Source organism: Schistocerca gregaria, chromosome 6 (assembly GCF_023897955.1).
Source record: "Schistocerca gregaria isolate iqSchGreg1 chromosome 6, iqSchGreg1.2, whole genome shotgun sequence".
In the NCBI taxonomy this organism is placed as follows: Eukaryota; Metazoa; Arthropoda; class Insecta; order Orthoptera; family Acrididae; genus Schistocerca; species Schistocerca gregaria.
In genome coordinates this window covers 276432809-276459232 of record NC_064925.1, presented here as the reverse complement: position 1 = coordinate 276459232, position 26424 = coordinate 276432809, and the positions used below count along the sequence as shown (strand labels likewise).

The 26424-nt window shown below is 38.4% G+C and overlaps 1 protein-coding gene across 1 annotated transcript in view; it reads left to right on the top strand.

The window, feature by feature from the left end:
* Window positions 1-26424, top strand: part of LOC126278850 (uncharacterized) — a 445668-nt gene that overhangs the window by 174331 nt on the left and 244913 nt on the right. Inside the window, exons 16-17 of the mRNA XM_049979125.1 lie at window positions 9645-9787; window positions 10957-11259. Of these exons, the coding sequence (XP_049835082.1) occupies window positions 9645-9787; window positions 10957-11259 (446 nt within the window). The remainder of the gene's footprint in view (window positions 1-9644; window positions 9788-10956; window positions 11260-26424) is intronic.

The window sequence follows — 26424 nt, the reverse complement described above, 5'->3', positions numbered from 1 at the left end:
TTTTTTAAATGTTGTGGAGAAAATAGGATCTAGATCTTCACTAGAAGAGGCAAGGCTATTAATAGAAGAGGCCATACCTGCACAGTTTGAAACAGCTGTAATTCCACCAACCTCTCCCTCTGAAATCAGTAAAATAATAAACTCACTGAAAAGTAAAAGCTCTTACGGAATTGATGGCATTTCCAGCAAAGTACTTAAAGCTTGTTCCCCACAGATAAGTAGAATTCTCAGCCACGTATGTAATAGCTCTTTGGAGCAGGGTGTTTTCCCTGATAGACTGAAATATGCCATTGTAAAACCATTGCATAAAAAGGGGGATATGTCGGATGTCAACAACTACCGCCCAATCTCTCTTCTGACAGCTCTATCAAAAATTTTTGAGAAAGTAATGTATTCAAGAGTAGCCTCCCATATTTGTAAAAATAAAGTACTAACAAAATGTCAGTTTGGTTTTCAGAAAGGCTTTTCAACAGAAAATGCTATATATGCTTTCACTGATCAAATATTAAATGCTCTGAATAACCGGACATCACCCATTGGTATTTTTTGTGATCTCTCAAAGGCCTTTGATTGTGTAAATCATGGAATTCTTTTAGATAAGCTAAATCATTATGGTTTGAGTGGGGCAGTGCACAAATGGTTTAATTCATACTTAACTGGAAGAATGCAGAAAGTTGAAATAAGTGGTTCGTGTAATGTTAAAACAGCTGATTCCTCAAACTGGGGTGCTATCAAGCACGGGGTCCCACAGGGTTCGGTCTTAGGTCCTTTACTGTTCTTGATATACATTAATGACTTACCATTCCACATTGATGAATATGCAAAGTTAGTTCTTTTTGCTGATGATACAAGTATAGTAATAACATCCAAAAACCAAGAACTAAGTGATGTAATTGTAAATGATGTTTTTCACAAAATTATTAAGTGGTTCTCAGCAAACGGACTCTCTTTAAATTTTGATAAAACACAGTATATACAGTTCCGTACAGTAAATGGCAAAACTCCAGTAATAAATATAGAATTTGAACAGAAGTCTGTAGCTAAGGTAGAATTTTCAAAATTTTTAGGTGTGTCCATTGATGAGAGGTTAAACTGGAAGCAACACATTGATGGTCTGCTGAAACGTCTGAGTTCAGCTACGTATGCTATTAGGGTTATTGCAAATTTTGGTGATAAGAATCTCAGTAAATTAGCTTACTATGCCTACTTTCATTCACTGCTTTCGTATGGCATCATATTCTGGGGTAATTCATCGTTGAGTAGAAAAGTATTCATTGCACAAAAACGTGTAATCAGAATAATTGCTGGAGCCCACCCACGGTCATCCTGCAGACATCTATTTAAGGATCTAGGGATCCTCACAGTAACCTCACAGTATATATATTCCCTTATGAAATTTGTTGATAATAATCCAACCCAATTCAAAAGTAATAGCAGTGTGCATACCTATAACACCAGGAGAAAGGATGATCTTCACTATGCAGGGTTAAATCTGACTTTGGCACAGAAAGGGGTAAATTATGCTGCCACAAAAGTCTTTGGGCACCTACCAAACAGCATCAAAAGCCTGACAGATAGCCAACTAACATTTAAAAATAAATTAAAAGAATTTCTAGATGACAACTCCTTCTACTCATTGGCTGAATTTTTAGATATAAAGTAAAAAAAAAAAAAAAAAAAAAAAAAAAAAAAAAAAAAAAAAAAAACTTAATCATTAGTGTCATGCAATATTTTGTGTAATGTAATTTCTTGTACAGACATCTTTTATTAACCTGACACGTTCCACATCATTACGAAGTGTCGTATTCATGATCTATGGAACAAGTATTAATCTAATCTAATCTAATCTACAGATTGAATAACATTGGGGAGAGGTTACAACCCTGTCTTACTCCCTTCCCAACAACTGCTTCCCTTTCATGTCCCTCGACTCTTATAACTGCCATCTGATTTCTGTACAAATTGTAAATAGCCTTTCACTCCCTGTATTTTACCCCTGACACCCTCAGAATTTGAAAGAGAGTATTCCAGTCAACATTTTCAAAAGCTTTCTCTAAGTCTACAAATGCTAGAAACGTAGGTTTGCCTTTTCTTAATCTTTCTTCTAAGATAAGTCGTAAGGTCAGTATTGCCTCACGTGTTCCAACATTTCCACAGAATCCAAACTGATCTTCCTCGAGGTCAGCTTCTACCAGTTTTTCCATTCGTCTGTAAAGAATTCGCTTTAGTATTTTGCAGCTGTGACTTATTAAACTGATAGCTTGGTAATTTTCACACCTGTCAACACCTGCTTTCTTTGGTCTGAATAAAGCACATTACAACCACATTTGGGAATTATGTTTAGCTAACTTAAAAGGCCGATAAAGTGAAACACACCAGTTATTTCAACTGATCTTTCTGTGGTGTGGTGTTCAAGATAAGATATTTTTTTGAATGCTGTATGTTTACTAACATAAATTGTCATAGCACTGTCTATAAGGCATTGCCAGCAGTAACTGTTTGCTATTAAGTTATCCTCTAATCTATAATGTATTATACCACTGGATTTCAATCGGTGTTTAGTTATTACCAATGCAAGTGGTGAGTGTTCTTCTATGAGTATTTGTATCTGACATAATGAAATTTTAAAAGCACCATCTTTAGCAGTGATTTTTGTTGTTTTAACATTTTGCATAAATCACATTTATTTAGGTTGCAATTTTTGCAAGAACATGTTGTATTAGCTGTGTCCCTAGTACTGCACTGTAGTGACTGGTCATTTATTTTATAATCTTGCCTTTCTTCAAATGAACAAGACTCAGGCACATTTGAACTGCATCCCTGGGCACCAGTGTTATGGTCCTTCATTCTGAAAAACTCTTGTGGTTGTAGTCTAGGGCAATTGGATCCTCCTCTTCAACAGCTTTGTCGCACAGTTCTGAGAAAGTAACGTGACGTTTCACTTTCTGTTTACATGCAGTCCGTTGCTGCATTTTTCATCATGCTTCATTTTATTAATTCTGGTAATTGAACATAATTAAACTTATTGCACAGTTTTTTGGCCCAGAATTGAAGAACAGTCCTTTACTAATACATGACCATTGTGTTAGATCTTGTTCCACTAGCACAGTTATGATACATTTGTATTAAAAAGTTTTGGCATTATGTTTTGAAAACAGCCCAGGACAGTCTTGCTTTCACTTTCATACCCATCATTGCTACCACCTACAATCACAAAATGATCATCTTCCTTTGGTTGAATTGTCTCAGTGATAATATTCTCTTCCACAGGCAGTTAACTAGGCAACAGGTTATAATTAACAAAAACAGAATGTTTTGAATGTATACATTCACAAATGCATGTGGAAAAGGGTTTCCCGTGACTGTCAGCATGCAGTAAGAATTCTTTGTTGTATTGTTGCATCAGAAACTTCATTTTTTTAATTTTATAGGGAGTTTTGTCGTCACATTCTGTTTACCTGTATTGGTTTGTACCAAAACTTATACGATTATAGTTGACCTGTGGGATGAAGTCCATCACCATACTCTGGATAAGATTGCTCCCCAACATCACATAGCCATTTTCTGTTGCCTTACCAGCTGCTTGTTTACCTGCCATCAGCTAAAGAAGGCTGTGTTCTATCATAAGAAAACAATTGTGCTCTGAGTCGTAAGTGGAAAAGGCATCAAGACGACAGGAACTACTACTGCAAGAATAACTATCAATGATGAAACAGAGTCCTTCAAATTAGTCATTTTAACAGTATGTAGTCATAATGCTATTCTCAGAGGGGACTTCATGCAGGCTCATAAGTGATCATAGGCCATGGAAAATCTGAGCACTAGACTGACAAAACTATTCCTACAAGCACACAAAACAGAGAATGCTCTGGACAGTTGTTTGCCATTGGATCATTATTATCTCACCATCGTTGACGAGATGAGTGCCATTCGTCAATTGAGATGTTAAGTTAAACTGTCTAGCTTTTGCTGAATGTGCAAAGCTTTTCAGGCTCTCAGAAGAAATTAGTATGCCACTGATGATTGTAAGCACTATAGGTGGTCAATGACAACTTTGGATCACTAATTGTCATGAGCAGTCATAACTCATCCCTAAAGTTAAGTGCTTAGGCACAGCTGAATCAGTCTAGGAAGGGCAAATTGTGTTCCACTACCACTACAGAAAATGCAGGGAGGAAGGCACTATGAAATTGCAAGTGTGATCTGGCCTCACTGAGGAACAATGTGTCAGTTTTCAGATGCTTTCAAATCCAGAGTGGAGGGAAGACAGACCAAGTGAACCATGGTAAAATACCATATCAACAATGGAGATCATCTGCCAGTTAGCCAACGCTCATATAGAGTATCACCAGCAGAATGACAAATAATCCAGGAGGAAGTTGAGAAGATGCTGCAAGATAATATCATTGAACCTTTAGAGAGTCCTTGGTCCTTCCTTGTGGTCCTTGTCAAGAAGACAGATGGGCATGGGACTTCTGAATTGAAGAGTGACAAGTCAACAAAATCATGATTAGGGATGTCTATTCATAGTTGCACATTGATAACAACCTAGACTGCTTGAGTGGACCAAAGTATTTCTCAGCTGTGGGCATGCATGCAGGCTACTGACAAATCAAGGATGATGAGGCTGACCAGGAAAAGACTGCTTTCACAACTTATGGTGGTCTCTATGAGTTCAAAATTAAGCCATTTGGAATATGTAATGCCCAGCCACCTTAGGACATAAATGGATAACCTGCATTGACATCTTAAATGGATGACATGTCTTTGCTGTGTGTATGACACTGTCAAGTACTTGAATATATGTGAAGAATATTTGAGATGCCTGACAACCACACCGATCAACACTATAGATTGTGACGTTACAGATTTAATTACAATGATCTAAAATGAGATCAATACATGCAACATTACAGATAGAATAACATCAAATGTTCTTTTGCTATTTCTGAGCACCCATTGTTTGCTTAGTAGGACCTCACTCTCACTGCTTCACACGAGTCTTATCTCTAAAACAACATTACATAACAACATTCAAAAAATAAAGCAAACTGTACTAAATCCTGAATCTACTACATACACCAGTGTAATTTCCTGATTTGTTATAACCTATTACCTCTTTTACTGCGTCATCTCCACTCTTCACTTCTATAAACAAGCTGTCCACCAAGTCGTTCCCAGTCTAAGAACTCTTAAACTTAATTTTTTTCATGCAACCTCCAGCCGTTTATATCCAGTATCATTTCTTTACATTATATATCTGCCTCGTATTTAATCAGAAAGTATGAGCCCGACACCACATTTATGCTCAAACATGGTACCACATGAAATGCGTGCTCAAATATTTCTCCACTATTGCTTGTATCTAGAACTACTTCCCTCCTTACTGGCCTACCATAATTCCCATAAGTATTTTTTATTCATATTCCTGTTACTGAAAATTCAACAGTTTACTCATCGGTAATGTACTCATAAAAATTCTCTGTTTGATTCTTACTTGTATAGTGAGCGATTTATCTACTGTCAATGTGTGGTGCATGTATTGCCAATTACAGACAGTTGTCATTAGGGTCAGGTGCTTTCAGTGCAGCCTCAGTAAGTTTGGCTTGAGAATCAACCAGTTGGTTTGAAGGTAGTTGCCGAAATATACTGTATGCACTGCAACTGTCACAGATTTGTAATAAACTCTTCATTCATTCTTTAGAAACATCTTTCTATTCATAATTCTTTTCACTCATTTCCCTGATTTGCCTAGAACAATCATGCTTACTGGTCCCCCAATATTAATTTCTTCTACTAGTTTTCTAGTTTCTCCACAAAAGTTTTTCATATGAGCATTTCTCCTATCATACTGCTTAAACCAACCTCCGAATAAATTATTATTTCCTGTAACTAACTCCATCCCACAATCATCTCTTCCCTTACTTCTTTGCTTTTATTCTTCTTATAAAAACCTCTGCTGTTGTGCATTTTCCTATTTCTTGGTTCTATGTCTTACATCATTTCTTGGCCCAAAGTTGGCCCTAGTTTGGAACAAAATTCAGTTTTCTGAATTCTGTCCCTGTTGCCTTTTGGTCCATAACCATAGCCCTGTTTTCATGCATTGGCCTTAGTTCATTCCTGTAATTACTTTCCAATTGATCCCTCTGGTTGCTATTATCATAATTGAATCCTCCTCTGTTTGTTTTCTCTCCAATTATCATCCTGATACTTATTTCTAGTCTGATCCCATGGGTTGTTCCCCAATTTACATTATTCCTATTAGCTTGGAAATTCCTTAGAATGTTTCCCTGATTATTACCCCCAATGCTTGGCTTATGGTACAGTGCCTGGTCCGTCCTCCAAGAAACTTTCAATAAAATTTGCAGAGCTGTGTATTAACTCTTAATGTAAAATCTCAGGTAATCTTCACCGTAATGTGGAAATGTCAGTGACTACCCTCAATAGCCTATCAAGATGTACCAATTTTCTCGTTTCCTCCTGGCAGAACTTGTACATAGTTTATATGCCCCCATTGTACACTGGTCCATTTAGAAATGTGTTATGTAATTGAGATATTGCTTATCTTGACTTCAATATCTATTCAAATATGATTGCTCAGATACATCATATTGAAGTGAACTGATCAGCACACAGATTTGCCCATGTCTGAGCAGAATCTCCTAATGACCACTTGTTGTTGTTGTTGTTGTCTTCAGTCCTGAGACTGGTTTGATGCAGCTCTCCATGCTACTCTATCCTGTGCAAGCTTCTTCATCTCCCAGTACCTACTGCAACCTATATCCTTCTGAATCTGCTTAGTGTATTCATCTCTTGGAATGGCCAACCACTTAAGAAATTTAATTCCAGTTTGATTAGTCATCCATTCAATGAAACAGTCTTTGAATGCTGCAAGAAAATCCACAGATGGTATTTACTGAAAAGGTTTTGCCCCATTTCCAAAACTACTGCATAATCCTAAATTGCTTACTCTACTGATCACTTTGCTAATTTCACCATTATTCACAGCTACCACACTTTGCACCTGACAATTCACCCATTATTAAAGTTTTTGTTTCATCATCGCCAGCCACAATCAGAGCTTGCCTAGTCTCTTTATCCATAGTGTTGCATATCTGTTTGCTTGAAAGAATCTCAGCTCTCAGTTCAGCCTCAACCATATTAATTCTGGCAAATATATTCCTTTCCACCTCCCCAAATGTAACTATTAAATCTTCCAATTGATTGTTTAATCTCTTGGTTTTACCACCCAAATCATTTTTTTACATTTCCCATAGAATTTTTAATTTCATTTCTTAATTTATTTTTAAACCCTCCCCCCCCCCAATAGAAGAATCTATTTTTACTCCTTTACTCCTCACAGAACTATTTTAATTCCCCATGGACTAATCTGTTTTGGTGTTGGTTTGAATCATCAGGGAGTATATCTTTCAAAGTCATTTCCTCTGCCTCTGCAGGCTCTGAGACTCACTTCCACTAGTTACAGACTCACAATCATTAGGTGACTTTTTAATTTTGTGATCCATTGCTGTTTCTAGCAAGAGATCTGAAATTCGCGCAAATAATGCACCTGCTGCTACACTTAACTTATTTGTCATGACTGTGACTCTGCTACTGATGACTGCTGCTGTTGTTGGCTGCTCTGTTGTGATGACTTGTGCTACCAAAGTATGGCATGGTCATTTCAGTGTGGTGTGAGATACAGCTGGATGGTGGCAGGGGTAGCAGCTATGCCAAGGTAACAGCTACATCTCGCAGCTGGTTGGTCACTGCTCAGATGTTTGTCACATTGGCACATTTGCAACACATTTGTTGCAGATTGCTGAACTGGCTTGACACATAGTTCTTCACTGCCTTACAGTGAACTGTCCCAGACTGAGCCCACATATGTGACATTACAGACTGAATTATGATGATCCCGGATGTGAGTAACATATGCCAAGTGAAGGACAGAACAGTAATGAATGCTCCTTTGCTATCTCGTGGACGAGACCAATCTATATGACTGTATGGACAGATATGTATTTCTTCATTCTTGTTGATGCACAAAATAAATGTTCAGTGACTTTTGAGCCCACACATGCATCAGCACGAATGAAACGGAGTATGCGTTGATCCAGAGAAAATAAGAGCTATCGCAGATTTTCTGACTGCTCTGCATATTCAGGATGTGGTTAGTTTTTCAGAATGTACTCATACTACCAGTGATTTGTAAAGGATTTCTGTACCAAGGCACAAACCTTGCAAGCACTAGTGCAGGAGATGCCAAATTTTCCTGGAAATTGGCACAAGAAAGAGCTTTCTGTGCTCTTAAGGAGGTGTTAACATCTCAGTTTCTAGCACTGTATGATGAGAATGCCGAGACAGAACTTCCACAATCAGTGGCAGTTGTTGTATAAATTCCATAAGGTGCTGCAAAGGGGATAGATTTTGCTTCCAGAGTGCTCTCCATGTCCAAGATGAACTACTCTGCTGCTAAGAAAAGAGTGCCTTGCAGTTGTTTAGGACATCAACAACTTCCAGCCATATTTACCTGCTAGAGAAAGTGAGACTACCAGAAGAGTTAATGAAATGTTAATTTGTTCTGTGTTGTATCTTTATCACTTGTCCGACATCACATACAATGTCAGGTATTATGATCCTCCACCAAGAAAAAAAAAGTTCAGAGACATCATGCATGCTCTCTGTATGAAAATCTACTACAATCCATAGGCACAGTTCAATGAAGGGAGGTTCAAGAAAACTGAAGACCAACTCAACAATTGCAAAGCTTCATTGAGAGGGAATGCCACCAAGTCTCCATCATAGTGAAGGGGATGTAACACCATGGCCAGAACATGAATATCTGCCAGCATTGTTAGACAGAGAACCACTGATGAGATCTATATCCAAGGTATTGCAGATGGCTTCAATGAGAACTTCTGACAGGGGAGGGAACACTGCCACAATCTGTGCTGCATGCAGGGTAGTGTTTAGCATCAATGCCAGTTCAAACCAGATCACCAAAAACTATTTGTTATTTAGTATTTATTGTTTCTGGAAAGTTCTTGAAATAGTTTATGTTTGTATAATCTTCAGTATTCAGTGTTTATGCAAATACCAGCATTCTAGTGTATTCAATATTTCTATAAATAGCTGCACTCACCATCCATGAGGTCAGTTCTGTTCCAGATCTACATTGGTGTTGGTAATAATGTGCTTTCAGTACTAAGTTTGAACTTTGATGACCCTGCCTTCAGATTTGTACTTCATTTAAGTTTATACACAACATACTTTTGTTGGCAAGACAAAAAAACTGATGTTTATCTATGAAAGAAATTGCCTAAAAGATACATGTATGGCCCATACAGCAACACTCCTCAGGTTCCGATGTCAGGTCAGATTAATAGTGTTTGCCATGAGAAGTACTTTGAGTGGTCAGAACTTTGTCTGCCTGCTGGAAGTGTGTAGGAAATTTGGAAAAATGTAAATAGGTAGAAACTCAAAGAAAGCTGCCTACTATCTCTTGAAAATATATTTAGCAAATCATCTTGTGACTAGAACATGAATAGTGTGTTTGTGCTAAAAGTTTCATTGTTTATGTTTTCCTGAATGTGTATGTGATAATGTACGTATTATCCTTTTTTTCTCAAAATGTTTTACAGGTTATTTGGTGTTGTTTGTCTTTGAGAGATGGCAGTTCTTGCCTTTTGGCTGGCCATCATGATCGTTTTATAGAGAAGGAGTATGCAGCAGCTATGTCTCAGCCTGTTCTTCAGCTGCCAAAAGGAACTCTGGCTGTTGGAGAGTGAGTATTGGTATATTACTGTGACAGTAACACACTATCAACAGTTACAGGATCATCAGGTCTTTTATTCTTGTGCTACAAAAATTAATCTTTTTGCATTATCAACAATGTAGGAAAAGACAGATTGCTACTTACCATAAAGAAGACACATTAAGCTGCAGACAGGCACAGTTACAAGACATTTACATAAAGCTTTTGGCCATAGCCTCCATCAGCAGAAGAGAGGCACACACCATTCATACCCACAAGCAAGTACACCTCATACGCACATGACCGCCAACTCCAGCGTCTTGGGGCAGAATGCAACAATCACAGGGGATAAAAGCAGCAACAGAGGGGGCATGGAAGGGGAAGGGATAGTAGTGTGCAAGTGGGGAGAGAGACAAACGCTATCTGGTGGAGTGTACAGGGACTAGAATGCCCAAAGGCACAGTGTTAGAAGGTTGTGGGGCAGGGTGGTGGGAAAAAAATTGAGGAGGAAAGGAGATGAACAGGGAGAGACAGGCAGACACATAAACGGGGTGGGAGACAAGAATGGGGAGGAGATGACAAAACAGAGGAGTGGAAAATGTTTGGTGGAGGGTGTTGGGACAATACGTTACCATAGGTTGAGGCCGTGCTCTTTGCATTATGCTGTCTTTGTAACCGGTCAGTGGAAACTTCAGCAATTTTGCACCCTAAAACTATTAAAATAATAATAAACAGAAACTTCTAACAGCACAAAGACACTTCTAGCTTTTGAGCTACTGCTCTTTTCTTGTTTATCTTACATACTCTTTTGCACACAATCAGCACACAAATACATTTACTTTGCAATGACAGTCACCTTGCTTCCTAATTTTACTTGTTAAATTGGGTCTGGTAGCCATATATGCAGCAGTGCAGGTTGACATTAAAGAAACAATTCTGTGAACTGTGGTGATCATCAAAATATCTGATATTATTGGTCATAAGGTTTACAGTACTGAATTAATAGTCACAGTATTGAACCCCTATCTTGGATCAGAATTTTGTTGAAAACTATACTTCTCTAAAATGAAATTGCAAAATACATCTACCATTTGCTAGTCTGTCAAATGCACTTAATTTATTTGTTCTTAATGTAAACTGATGTTCCATTTTTTGTTATGACATGTTTGTTCACTATAATATATTTTCACTAAATACAGGTACAAAATGACAGCAAATGTACACAAAGTGGGTCAAGAAGGCTTTGACAGTGCGGAAGTCACTGTGTTGGTTGTGCCTGGCCACCCTCCAGAAGTTAGGATACTGTCACAGAGTACACATCATGCAGTAAATCCTCTTGATGTGGTTACCATCTCAGGCATTGTAAAGGGAGCAGAGCAAGGATGTCTTCTGTGGTGGGAAGCTATATCATCACCTGGTTTCCAGCCATTTGATTTATCAGCAGAGCTTAAGTTGGGGGACATCCTTACTCTGGAACCTGAAGATACCACCAGTACAGAAAGGTGAGTTGTGTTGCAATCATTATAATACAGACAAAGTAATTCAGAATTGACAGGTACTGATGCCTTCAATCCAGTAATGGTCTAGCAATAACAGACAGGCTGATAAACAGAAAACTTATAAGACTAACAAAACATCAATTTCTGAACTAAATTTGTGTGAGAATCCAGAATTACAGTGTATTGAGTATATTTATTTAAAGTTCTGAGTCAAAATCAGTTGCACATTTCAATAAATATTTTACTAAGTCATTGTAAGGCCCTACTGCTGTTGGGAAACTCACTTTTAGAGCAATGAAAAGAAATTGCTGAGCTTGCAGAATCCAAATTTCCATGTTTTCTCCTGTCTTATGTCTCCAATGAGGTAACACCTGAAAGTGTAAAGACTTCCTCCTTCAATTTCACCCTGCCACACAGCTTTAATATTCTGTGGAGCTTCATTGTCAAAGAAAATATTTTCTTCATTTATAGTAATTAATTAGTATTTCTCATATCAAATTCTCCACTACAAGCATCATTTGGGTTTCCTGAAAGATTCTAGGGCTTGACTTATCCACTAACATTCTTTCATTTTATGGTACTTTCTAATCATTTTTGATCATTTTTTGTGAATTTATTGTGCCTTACTTTATTTCTGTCCACGTTTTTATTAACTTCAGTGACTGATTTCATTTCATTGCCTCCTTGTTTGATAGTTCAGTCATTTGCTAACTTTTTTTGCTTCTACTGTGACCTTCCTTGATATCTTCTTGTAATTTCTTAAATACAGTTTTAAAGCTGCATTTTGTTCCGCTGCTGTATTAAGTTTTTTTCTAAGAGTTTCTGGTGAATCCTTTATGTCCAGTGTTTTCCATGTATTTCGTTTTACACTAAATTTTATTTTCTTTACTGTCAATGCAACATCAAAGCAACATTTATAAGTAGGCATACAGAAAAATTCCCCCCCATGAACCATGGACCTTGCCGTTGGTGGGGAGTCTTGCTTGCCTCAGCGATACAGATAGCCGTACCGCAGGTGCAACCACAATGGAGGGGTACCTGTTGAGAGGCCAGACAAACGTGTGGTTCCTGAAGAGGGGCAGCAGCCTTTTCAGTAGTTGCAAGGGCAACAGTCTGGATGATTGACTGATCTGGCCTTGTAACAATAACCAAAACAGCCTTGCTGTGCTGGTACTGCGAACGGCTGAAAGCAAGGGAAAACTACAGCCGTAATTTTTCCCGAGGTCATGCAGCTTAAGTGTATGATTAAATGATGATGATGTCCTCTTGGGTAAAATATTCCGGAGGTAAAATAGTCCCCCATTCGGATCTCCGGGCGGGGACTGCTCAAGAGGATGTTGTTATCAGGAGAAAGAAAACTGGCGTTCAACGGATCGGAGCGTGGAATGTCAGATCACTTAATCGGGCAGGTAGGTTAGAAAATTTAAAAAGGGAAATGGATAGGTTAAAGTTAGATATAGTAGGAATTAGTGAAGTTTGGTGGCAGGAGGAACAAGACTTCTGGTCAGGAGACTACAGGGTTATAAACACAAAATCAAATAGGGGTAATGCAGGAGTAGGTTTAATAATGAATAGGAAAATAGGAATGCGGGTAAGCTACTACAAACAGCACAGTGAATGCATTATTGTGGCCGAGATAGATACAAAGCCCACACCTACTACATTAGCACAAGTTTATATGCCAACTAGCTCAGCAGATGACGAAGAAATTGAAGAAACGTATGATGAAATAAAAGAAATTATTCAGACTGTGAAGGGTGCTGGAATTTGGTAGTAGGAAAAGGGAGAGAGGGAAACGTAGAAGGTGAATATGGATTGGGGGAGAGAAATGAAAGAGAAAGCCACCTGGTAGAATTTTGTACAGAGCACAACTTAATCATAGCTAACACTTGGTTTAAGAATCATGAAAGATAGTTGTATGCATGGAAGAACCCTGGAGATACTAAAAGGTATCAGATAGATTATATAATGGTATGACAGAGATTTAGGAACCAAGTTTTAAATTGTAAGACATTTCCAGGGGCAGATGTGGACTCTGACCACAATCTTTTGGTTATGAACTGTAGATTAAAACTGAAGAAACTGCAAAAAGGCGGGAATTTAAGAAGATTGGACCTGGATAAATTGAAAGACCCAGAGGTTGTACAGAGTTTCAGGGAGGGAATAATTGACAGGTATGGGGGAAAGAAATACAGTAGAAGAAGAATGGGTAGCTTTGAGGGATGAAGTAGAGAAGGCAGCAGAGGATGAAGTAGGTAAAAAGACAAGGGCGAGTAGAAATCCTTGGATAACAGAAGAAATATTGACTTTAATTGATGGAAGGAGAAAATATAAAAATGCAGTAAATGAAGTAGGAAAAATGGAATACAAACGCCTCAAAAATGAGATCAACAGGAAGTGCAAAATGGCTAAGCAGGGATGGCTAGAGGACAAATGCAAGGATGTAGAGGCTTATCTCACTAGAGGTAAGATAGATACAGCCTACAGGAAAATTAAAGAGACCTTTGGAGATAAGGGAACCACTTGTATGAACATCAAGAGCTCAGATGGAAACCCAGTTCTAAGCAAAGAAGGGAAAGCAGAAAGGTGGAAGGAGTATATAGAGGGTCTACACAAGGGTGATGTACTTGAGGACAATATTATGGAAATGGAAGAGGATGTAGATGAAGATCAAATGGGAGAGACGATACTGCGTGAAGAGTTTGACAGAGCACTGAAAGACCTGAGTCGAAACAAGGCCCCCGGAGTAGACAACATTCCATTGGAACTACTGACAGCCTTGGGAGAGTCAGTCCTGACAAAACTCTACCATCTGGTGAGCAAGATGTATGAAACAGGTGGAACACCCTCAAACTTCAAGAAGAACATAATAATTCCAATCCAAAAGAAAGCAGCTGTTGACAGATGTGAAAACTGCTGAAAAATCAGTTTAATAAGCCACAGCTGCAAAATACTAACACGAATTCTTTACAGACAAGTGGAAAAACTAGTAGAAGCCGACCTCGGGGAAGATCAGTTTGGATTCCATAGAAATACTGGAACATGTGAGGCAATACTGACCTTACGACTTATCTTACAAGAAAGATTAAGGAAAGACAAACCTATGTTTCTAGCATTTGTAGACTTAGAGAACGCTTTTGAAAATGTTGACTGGAATACTCTCTTTCAAATTCTGAAGGTGTCAGGGGTAAAATACAGGGAGTGAAAGGCTATTTACAATTTGTACAGAAACCAGATGGCAGTTATAAGAGTCGAGGGACATAAAAGGGAAGCAGTTGTTGGGAAGGGAGTAAGACAGGGTTGTAACCTCTCCCCAATGTTATTCAATCTGTATATTGAGCAAGCCGTAAGGAAACAAAAGAAATATTCGGGGTAGGTATTAAAATCCATGGAGAAGAAATAAAAACTTTGAGGTTCACCGATGACATTGTAATTCTGTCAGAGACAGCAAAGGACTTGGAAGAGCAGTTGAATGGAATGGATAGTGTCTTGAAAGGAGGATATAAGATGAACATCAACAAAAGCAAAATGAGGATAATGGAATGTAGTCGAATTATGTCAGGTGATGCTGAGGGAATTAGATTAGGAAATGAGACACTTAAAGTAGTAAAGGAGATTTGCTATTTGGGGAGCAAAATAACTGATGATGGTCGAAGTAGAGAGGATATAAAATGTAGACTGGCAATGGCAAGGAAAGTGTTTCTGAAGAAGAGAAATTTGTTAACATCGAGTATAGATTTAAGTGTCAGGAAGTCACTTCTGAAAGTATTTGTATGGAGTGTAGCCATGTATGGAAGTGAAACATGGACGATAAATAGTTGGACAAGAAGAGAATAGAAGCTTTCGAAATGTGGTGCTACAGAATAATGCTGAAGATTAGATGAGTAGATCACATAACTAATGAGGAGGTATTGAATAGGATTGGGGAGAAGAGAAGTTTGTGCCACAACTTGACTAGAAGAAGGGACCAGTTGGTAGGACATGTTCTGAGGCATCAAGGGATCACCAGTTTAGTATTGGAGGGCAGAGTGGAGGGAGACCAAGAGATGAATACACTAAGCAGGTTCAGAAGGATGTAGGTTGCAGTAGGTACTGGGAGATGAAGAGGCTTGCACAGGATAGAGTGGCATGGAGAGCTGCATCAAACCAGTCTCCAACAACAACAACAGAAAAATTAGTCAGATGCTTTGTTGACACAGTCCTGGGAAATCTTTTGCCATGTTAATTTACATAGCATGTAGCTGAAAGTTCTGTTGTTTTCATTCCTGACTCTTCTCATGACATAGTTTTCATTTACCCCACAGTTCTTATTAAGCACATTTTAAGAATATATTGAATTGTATTGTGATCTAAAAAACCAGTGTCTGTCAGAGAGTCATAGTCAAACATTTGTCAACAAATGGATAATCCATTGTCATTTCACTCCATTGGCCATGTATCTTGGTCTCTTGTTTCATTGGTGGCAGTTCATATGAGATCAAGAAGCTTGTCAATTGATTTCTTTTAGTGCCTGCAGTTCTGAAGTTTAAATCAAAGTTACTAAGCACAGTTGTGTGTTTTGACTGAATTTTAGTTTCATTTAGAAAGCTCTCCAGGCTTCATAAAAACAAAGTGAATTGATCTGTTGATGACCTATGTATAAAAACAATAACAGTGCTTTTTTCCCATTAGTTCACATGAGCAGCACTCAGATTCTTTTTCAATGCAGTTCTGTTTAATGTCTTTTTAATTACAGCACTTCCTAACAAATACACATTCTTCACAATAGTTATAAGTTTACCTAGGGAAGTAACTTATCATTTTAAAATCTGTAATTGTAACAGTGAATGTTTGTGGTTCCCTTGGCCATTGCTCATAGACGCAAACCAGTGAGAGTCCTTAAGATCATCATTTTGGAGCACTTCTAAATCACTCATTTTACTACTTAAAACTGGAATGTTCTTGTACAACAATGTTAATGGATATATACATTCTAACTGTTGCTCATTGTTTAGCTTAGTAATTTACTGGTGCTCTTTGACACTAGAACATCCTCCAGACATGGTGGTACTGCTGCCCTTCTTTGATATCCTGATTGCTTATTTGCTGCTGCTTTGATTTACAAAATGGTTCAAATAGTTCTGAGCACTATGGGACTTAACATCTGAGGTCATCAGTCCCCTAGAACTTAGAACTACTTAAAACTAACTAACCTAAGGACATCACACACATCCAAGCCCAAGGCAGGATTCGAACCTGCGACTGTAGCAGTCACACGGTTCTGACTGAAGCATCTAGAACCACACAGCCACTATGGCTGGCATTGGTTTACAGTTGTCTTTTTAATGTTTGTGACCAAGAGTGAGGAGCTCACTACAATTGAAGTGCCTAGGTAGCAAAGACCAGTATTAAGACAATGAACAGAGTACAGTAGCACGAGATGTGAGGGTTGTACTAGGCAGTTCAGGCTGATCAGATCTGTGAGCTATGGTGAGTGGTGAGCTGTCAGATGTTCGAGGCCTTGGTCGGCAAAGAACAGCGGGTGCTCAATGATGAACAAAATGCATGAGATCATAGGCAGTGAACTCCAAATGATGAGCTGCTAGGTGCAGCCAGCATGAAGTCAGAGTGTGAAGACTGCTCATTGAATGAGCTTCAGTTGAGAAACTGCTAGGTGCAATAGGCAGTAAGCCCTAAGTGGAGAGTGGATGCAGAGTGTTCAGTTGGCAACCTTAATACTCGTCTAGCAGAAGAATACTACCAGAGGCACATGACTCACAGATGTGAGATAGTGCCATGATGGCAACACTGTTTGCTCTACATGGTAACGTGTAGCTGCTGTAAGTTCAATTGTAAACAATATAATGTGTCTGTTGGTGCAGATTGTTTGTGTTTCATCTCCAGAGGAAGCGTCCTTAAACAGGCTGGAGCTGTGACAATATTCGATACATGATTGTATGGTCAGTGTATATATTATACAGTGGTGTGAATATAGCCTCAGTCTCCCCTTAAGGAAGAGATGACCTAGCCTTCTTGCAGATGATGGGGCTGCAAACGGGAGGAGGTGCTCCAGTGTTGGGAAGGCGGTCCATCTGTTGGGTGCTTAAGGCAAAGGAGGCTAGACCCAGTGGGCATTGGAAGAAGGTAATGGCACAAATGAAGACACAGATATATAGCATTTGAAGGAGCATGGAAAATAAGAAAAGAAATTAGGGTGAGAAATGAAACCCATGGCATCAAGGAACCTGCCTCAGAACTGTCAGTGTGCACAAGAGTATGACAATTTGGCATAAAGTAAGGTGCCTTGGAAAGATAGTTGTATTCAGTGGCACAAAAATTTGTCATCAAGGAAGTTCCTCAGATTTATGAGGGTGTACAAGAGCATCGAAAGTGTCATAACAGATAGTATGTTGGTCCCACAAGTGAACATAGGTCAGGGTAGAGAAGTTTGTACCAGGGTCGAGGAGCATCAGAACAGATAGGAAGAAAGACTCTTCCTAGGGCATGATCTTGAATTGTGGATGCCCTGAAGTATTTTAAAACTGTGTGAGGGAGATGGGCCAATGCTCCAGCTCTTCATTGAATTTTTGAGGTAGCAGTGATTGTGTCATTAGGTTTAACTTTTGTAGGAGAAGCTCATAGTCATGTTGTAAGCACCATAAGCAAAGCAGGAGATCCACTGATACATCTGAGTGCTGCGTCACTGTACCAAAATGACACAGAGGTAGTGAGAGCACATGTATGTGATAAAAATCAGCACATTTCAAGACAGTGCCTTGGTACGGAAGGCTACACTGGTTGAGCACATAAATCATGGAGGGTTTGCCGCTTTGGATGACAGTCACTTTTGTCATGTAAGGCAAAACCAATTATTCTCATTGACCTAGAGTGTGTGACCCAATGGGAGAAATACACTGCAAAGTAAGTGCCCAGGTAGCTAAGAAGAGTTGTATGTTTATTAAATCCAGTGAACGGAGCACAAAAGCAGGAGTTGAAGGGATATGAGGATGCAGTGCTTGGTTCAGGCTGACAGTCAATCACTGATGATTGTAATGGAATGTTCTGACACTGATGAGGCGTGTGGCCCATGATTGACAGTGAGCAATCAAGTGATTGAGGCCTCAGTTGGTGATGAATGATCATGTGCTCAAGGATAGACGAAGTCTGTGAGGTCATACGCTATTGACAATGCAGTGAATGAACCAGAATTATGAGGTGCCAGGCAGAGCTGAGGTGAAGCTGGGAGTGTGAAGACTGCTTGTCAAAGGATGTCCAACTGGAAAACTGCTAGGTGCTTTTGGTGTTAAGCCTGGAGTGAAGAGTGGCTGCAGAGTGGCTGGATGGCAAACTAAATACTCGCTCGATAGGAGAATACCAGTGGAGGCACATGACTCATGGATGTGAGTTAGTACTGTGATGGTGCCACTGCTTGCACCACAGGGTACTGTGGAATCTGGAAGATTTACACTTAGTTCCCTGTATATGTATTCCTTAATGCTTTTTGTTACTGATAATAAAAATCAGGTTAACTGAACTTTAATACAACAGTAACAATACCAGATGTAAAAATAATTTTTGTGTAAACTTTGTCTCCTTGTCGAATGTTTCGAATCATGTTATGTACTCTAGTGGTTAGATATTCAATAAACTTCCATTTAGCATAAAACAGATAACTAAAACCATACCTCATTAACCACTCTTCCTATAAGATACCTCAGTATATACTTTCAGGGACAGAAGGTTCTGCTAGCTATATTGCAAGCAGCACTGTTTGTTGTAAAGCTGTATGACAGTAATGATGTATTATAAATAGGACTCAGTATTTAGAGATATACAAACTATTTTCTTTGAAAAATTAACAGGAAAGTTACAGAGTAAATGTACTCTTTAATAATAAGTTAGCTCATATTGATTCTAACATTCAGAAAACTGTCAGAAGTACAATAGATTACCAAAATATAGGAAGCCCTTTAAATAAAGAAGAAGTTCTACTTCTCTCTCTTCAAGAAACAGCTGACACTGATGGAACTATTGCTTTTTGTGCTCTGCCAAACTGAAGGTCACCTGGAAGCTACAGAAATAAAATACATGTAAATAGTTGTGGAATTGTTTCTTACTATTGCAGAACGAACTTAACCCAAGGTAGAGTGGCAATTTATATGCACAGCACTCTTAGATCACAAACATAAATGTAGCTTGGTGCTATACTGAACAACATTTTGAATGCTGTGCTGTCAAATTAAAATTGTAAGCTCAGTTCCTCTAATAATTGCAGTTTATCAGGCACCTATGGGAAACATTAAAAAGTTCCTCTTGCAGCTATTATTAGTTCTTACAAAACTTTATAGGAATAACAAACAATGGGAAATCCAGGATGGAATGTAACAATATTATGAAAGGAAAGTTGCTACTCACCATACAGCAGAGATGCTGAGTTGCAGATAGGCACAACAAAAGACTGTCACAAATAAATAAAGCTTTCAGCCATTAAGGCCTTTTTCAACAATAGACATAGACACACACAACACACACACGCACATGCTCACAAACGCAACTCACCCATGCGACCGCAATTTCAGGCAACTGAAACCACACCTTTTTTTTGTGAGTGTTCGTGTGTGTGTGTGTGTGTGTGTGTGTGTGTGTGTGTGTGTGTGTGTGTGTGTGTGTGTGCGTGTGTGCGTGTGTGTGTTTGTGTGTGTGTGTGTCTATGTCTATTATGGACAATGGCCTTAATGTCCAAAAGCTTTATTTATTTACAATTGTCTTTTTATTGTGCCCATCTGCAACACAGCCTCTCCGCTATATGGCAAATAGTAGCTTTCCTTTCAAAATATTGTTATAGGAATAACAGTCAGATTACAGTATGCGGTGATTTTAACATTAATTTTCTTTCAAATAGTAACAGTAATAAACAACTTGAATCATCTTTGTCAACTTTCAGCCTACCCCTGATAGTCTCACTCCCAAAAAGAATAGAAGAGCATAGCAATATCTTGATTAATAATTTGTTTCTGGATCCCACAAATTACAATGATGTAAACACACAAGCTGTAATACATGGTCTGTCTGATCATGATGGTAAATTGCAACCTTAAAACTTGGTAGTTGAAAAACAGTAAATGGTCACACCCAGGGTAAACATGTCAGAATAATAAAATATGGAAACAGTTTACACTATGAACAATGAGATGAAGTATACCAGGCAGATACAATGATTGAGAAATTTAATTCATTTCTGGCCTTATTGCTTAACATTTTGAAGCCTGCTTCCCCCAAAAACAGATTAAAATGAAAAAACCTCATGTGAAGGAAAGAGTGGATAACTACTGACATCAAAATATCACGTGCTAAAAACAGAGACCTGTGTATGGAACAAGGGGCTAGTACGAACTTAGCAGTGAAACTACATTACAAAAAACACAGTGAAATTTCTAACATATGTAATCAGGGAGGCCAGACAAATGCATCATGCAGAAAAATTAGCTTTTCAAACAAGAAAGTAAAAACCATATCGAACATCATAAAGAGTGAGATAGATAGGAATGTAACATCTGAACAAGCATGGACTCCACAGACCTCTGGTAGCAGTTCAGACAAGAATAATCAAAAAGTTGCAGCCTCTTATTTTAATAACTTTTTTTCACTGCAGCTGAAATAACAGGGAACTGTAATAAACCCTCTCTCACAGAAGCCATAGAGCCACTAAATCACACTAAATATAGCACATCATTTCAAAAGCACAACTCCTAAAGAAATTTTAAAAATCATAAAATTACTTAAAAGCTGTGGATTTTCTGGATGTGATGGAATATCAGATATGATTTTAAAGTCATGTGCAGACTTAATCAGTCACTTATTATGCTATTGGTGTAACTGGTCAATGAAAACTGGGACATTTCCAGATAGAGTGAAATGTGCAATAGTGTTGCCCATCCACAAAAGTAAGGCAAGAGATGTATAAGTACTGTCCAATTATTGGCTCATCTCTTTGCTCCACATAGAGAGTTATATTTAGCCTAACAGATGAAACTCTAGGTGAATTAAATCTCAGAAAGTATCCAATGGGGATCTTTTGTGACCCCACTAAAGCTTACCACTGTGTAGACCATAACATATTACTAAAAAAGTTCCATACTATGGCATTAAAGGCAAACCTTTGTGACATCACTAGAATCTTATCTACACAACAGAAAGCAAAGAGTTATCTTAATGGAGGTAGGTATAACAGTAAATTCTGACTGGGGAAATGTAAAATACGGAGCCCCCAAGACTCGATCCTTGGATGACTGATTTTCCTGATCTCCCAGTTACAATTAATGAGAGAGCAAAAATTGTCATATTTGCACATGACATAAGTATTGTAATTGAGAGTCCCAGCTCTGCAGTGCAGTATACAAGCCCTGACAGTCACTAACCAAGTACACAGTTGGTTCACAACAAATAGGCTAACCCTAAATTTTATAAAAACTAATATTATACAATTTCAGCCAGTAAATAAAAAACTCCAAGTTCTTGAAATGGAGTTATCAATCAAAAAATTCATGGAATCACACATACAAAATTCTTAGGCAAGCATATAGACAGCAAGCTAAGATGGAAAGAACAAATTGATCAACTGGTCAAAAACGTAGCACAGCATGTTTTGCCTCAAGAGCTGCTTCTCACCTTGTTGGTAGATTAAGATTGGTTTCATCATATTTTGCATTTTTCCATTCTGTACTGTCCTAACAGTATCATCTTCTGGGGAAATGCTACAGGTGTTGAAAAAGTCTCCAAACTACAGAAACAAGTAGTAAGGATAATATGCGAGGTTTCTAACAGAACATTCTGCAGAGGTCTCTTTAAGACTCTCAGGATACTTACTGTTGGAAATCAATATATATACTCACTGGTGATGGTTGTATCGAGTGACAAGGAATTATTCCAAAAAATCTGTGACATTTACAAACATAACATAGGACAGGGGAAAAATTTCTGCCAGGCCTCTGCAACTCTCACAAAAGTCCATAGGGGAGTAACTGAGTCAGGAATATAAGTATTCAACAAGCTTCCCATCAGTATAAAAAAGGAAATTAATAAGATACAGGTATTCAAAAGGAAACTAAAAGCATCCCTCAGGGAACAAACATTTTATAAAATGAATGAATTTGTAGAGTAATGTTGTTGTTGTCTTCAGTCCTGAGACTGGTTTGATGCAGCTCTCCATGCTACTCTATCCTGTGCAAGCTGCTTCATCTCCCAGTACCTACTGCAACCTACATCCTTCTGAATCTGCTTAGTGTACTCATCTCTCGGTCTCCCTCTACGATTTTTACCCTCCACGCTGCCCTCCAATGCTAAATTTGTGATCCCTTGATGCCTCAAAACATGTCCTACCAACCGATCCCTTCTTCTAGTCAAGTTGTGCCACAAACTTCTCTTCTCCCCAATCCTATTCAATACCTCCTCATTAGTTACGTGATCTATCCACCTTATCTTCAGTATTCTTCTGTAGCACCACATTTCGAAAGCTTCTATTCTCTTCTTGTCCAAACTAGTTATCGTCCATGTTTCACTTCCATACATGGCTACACTCCAAACAAATACTTTCAGAAACGACTTCCTGATACATAAATCTATATTCGATGTTAACAAATTTCTCTTCTTCAGAAACGCTTTCCTTGCCATTGCCAGTCTACATTTTATATCCTCTCTACTTCGACCATCATCAGTTATTTTACTTCCTAAATAGCAAAACTCCTTTACTACTTTAAGTGTCTCATTTCCTAATCTAATTCCCTCAGCATCACCCGATTTAATTTGACTACATTCCATTATCCTCGTTTTGCTTTTGTTAATGTTCATCTTATATCCTCCTTTCAAGACACTCTCCATTCCGTTCAACTGCTCTTCCAAGTCCTTTGCCGTCTCTGACAGAATTACAATGTCATCGGCGAACCTCAAAGTTTTTACTTCGTCTCCATGAATTTTAATACCTACTCCAAATTTTTCTTTTGTTTCCTTTACTTCTTGCTCAATATACAGATTGAATAACATCGGGGAGAGGCTACAACCCTGTCTCACTCCTTTCCCAACCACTGCTTCCCTTTCATGCCCCTCGACTCTTATTACTGCCATTTGGTTTCTGTACAAATTATAAATAGCCTTTCGCTCCCTGTATTTTACCCCTGCCACCTTTAGAATTTGAAAAAGAGTATTCCAGTCAACATTGTCAAAAGCTTTCTCTAAGTCTACAAATGCTAGAAACGTAGGTTTGCCTTTTCTTAATCTTTCTTCTAAGATAAGTCGTAAGGTCAGTATTGCCTCACGTGTTCCAACATTTCTACGGAATCCAAACTGATCCTCCCCGAGGTCTGCATCTACCAGTTTTTCCATTCGTCTGTAAAGAATTCGCGTTAGTATTTTGCAGCCGTGGCTTATTAAACTGATAGTTCGGTAATTTTCACATCTGTCAGCACCTGCTTTCTTTGGGATTGGAATTATTATATTCTTCTTGAAGTCTGAGGGTATTTCGCCTGTCTCATACATCTTGCTCACGAGCTGGTAGAGTTTTGTCATGATTGGCTCTCCCAAGGCCGTCAGTAGTTCTAATGGAATGTTGTCTACTCCGGGGGCCTTGTTTCGACTCAGGTCTTTCAGTGCTCTGTCAAACTCTTCATGCAGTATCATATCTCCCATTTCGTCTTCATCTACATCCTCTTCTATTTCCATAATATTGTCCTCAAGTACATCGCCCTTGTATAAACCTTCTATATACTCCTTCCACCTTTCTGCCTTCCCTTCTTTGCTTAGAACTGGGCTGCCATCTGAGCTCTTGATATTCATACACGTGGTTCTCTTCTCTCCAAAGGTCTCTTTAATTTTCCTGTAGGCAGTATCTATCTTACCCCAAGTGAGATAAGCTTCTACATCCTTACATTTGTCCTCTAGCCATCCCTGTTTAGCCATTTTGCACTTCCTGTCGATCTCATTTTTGAGACGTTTGTATTCCTTTTTGCCTGCTTCATTTACTGCATTTTTATATTTTCTCCTTTCATCAATTAAATTCAATATTTCTTCTGTTACCCAAGGATTTCTAGCAGCCCTCGTCTTTGTACCTACTTTATCCTCTGCTGCCTTCACTACTACATCCCTCAGAGCTACCCATTCTTCTTCTACTGTATTTCTTTCCCCTATTCCTGTCAATTGTTCCCTTATGCTCTCTCTGAAACTCTGTACAACCTCTGGTTCTTTCAGTTTATCCAGGTCCCATCTCCTTAATTTCCCACATTTTTGCAGTTTCTTCAGTTTTAATCTACAGGTCATAACCAATAGATTGTGGTCAGAGTCCACATCTGCCCCTGGAAATGTCTTACAACTTAAAACCTGGTTCCTAAATCTCTGTTTTACCATTATATAATCTATCTGATACCTTTTAGTATCTCCAGGGTTCTTCCACGTATACAACCTTCTTTCATGATTCTTAAACCAAGTGTTAGCTATGATTAAGTTGTGCTCTGTGCAAAATTCTACTAGGCGGCTTCCTCTTTCATTTCTTAGCCCCAATCCATATTCACCTACTATGTTTCCTTCTCTCCCTTTTCCTACACTCGAATTCCAGTCACCCATTACTATTAAATTTTCGTCTCCCTTCACTATCTGAATAATTTCTTTTATTTCATCGTACATTTCTTCAATTTCTTCATCATCTGCAGAGCTAGTTGGCATATAAACTTGTACTACTGTAGTAGGTGTGGGCTTCGTATCTATCTTGGCCACAATAATGCGTTCACTATGCTGTTTGTAGTAGCTTACCCGCATTCCTATTTTCCTATTCATTATTAAACCTACTCCTGCATTACCCCTATTTGATTTTGTGTTTATAACCCTGTAGTCACCTGACCAGAAGTCTTGTTCCTCCTGCCACCGAACTTCACTAATTCCCACTATATCTAACTTTAACCTATCCATTTCCCTTTTTAAATTTTCTAACCTACCTGCCCGATTAAGGGATCTGACATTCCACGCTCCGATCCGAAGAACGCCAGTTTTCTTTCTCCTGATAACGACATCCTCCTGAGTAGTCCCCGCCCGGAGATCCGAATGGGGGACTATTTTACCTCCGGAATATTTTACCCAAGAGGATGCCATCATCATTTAATCATACAGTAAAGCTGCATGTCCTCGGGAAAAATTACGGCTGTAGTTTCCCCTTGCTTTCAGCCGTTCGCAGTACCAGCACAGCAAGGCCGTTTTGGTTAATGTTGCAAGGCCAGATCAGTCAATCATCCAGACTGTTGCCCCTGCAACTACTGAAAAGGCTGCTGCCCCTCTTCAGGAACCACACGTTTGTCTGGCCTCTCAACAGATACCCCTCCGTTGTGGTTGCACCTACGGTACGGCCATCTGTATCGCTGAGGCACGCAAGCCTCCCCACCAACGGCAAGGTCCATGGTTCATGGGGGGGGTGTAGAGTAATAAGGCATCCTTTTGAGTAAAAATAGATGAAACTACTTAGATAAAAAATAAAAGTCTTAAAATAAAAGCTTTACCTATGTTATGAAGATAAAGTAGTGTATTTCTAACATAAGTTGTAATAATAAAAATAATGAAAATTCATTTATATCATAGATTAAAATGTGTACTACTATTTGTTCCACACTTTTAAGTATTCACTTGAACTTACTTATGTGATGAAGATTTAAATTTTGTTTTTTAATTTAAACCATTAAGACAATATTTAAATTTATTTATTTATGGCACTTGGATAAAAATTCATGATTTCATTCATTTTGCTATTTTAAGCATTCACTTTAACTTATACCAGTAAAATGCAGGTTGTAATATTGTCCGCAACCAGTCATTCATAGAAAGTAAGTAGTTGTATGATATACAAAATGCTCACATAATTTTGTATTATTTCACTTGATTTGTCCTACATTACTAGTACACCATTTGTAGAATATGTAATCAACAAGACCAAATGAAAAACAGATCAAATAATATCAACCATCATAATCAAGTAAATATTATGCATCTTATCAGAGATAAACAGCAGATTTATAGTAAAAGTAAGAAGGCAGCAGCTTTCTTTGGAATAGCAGCTTTCTTACTAATTTACTTGATTAAATTTAGAAGTTATAAGTGTGTTAAATTTAGAAGCTATAAGCATTAACAGCATTAAGCAGAATAATGATATTTTTTGTT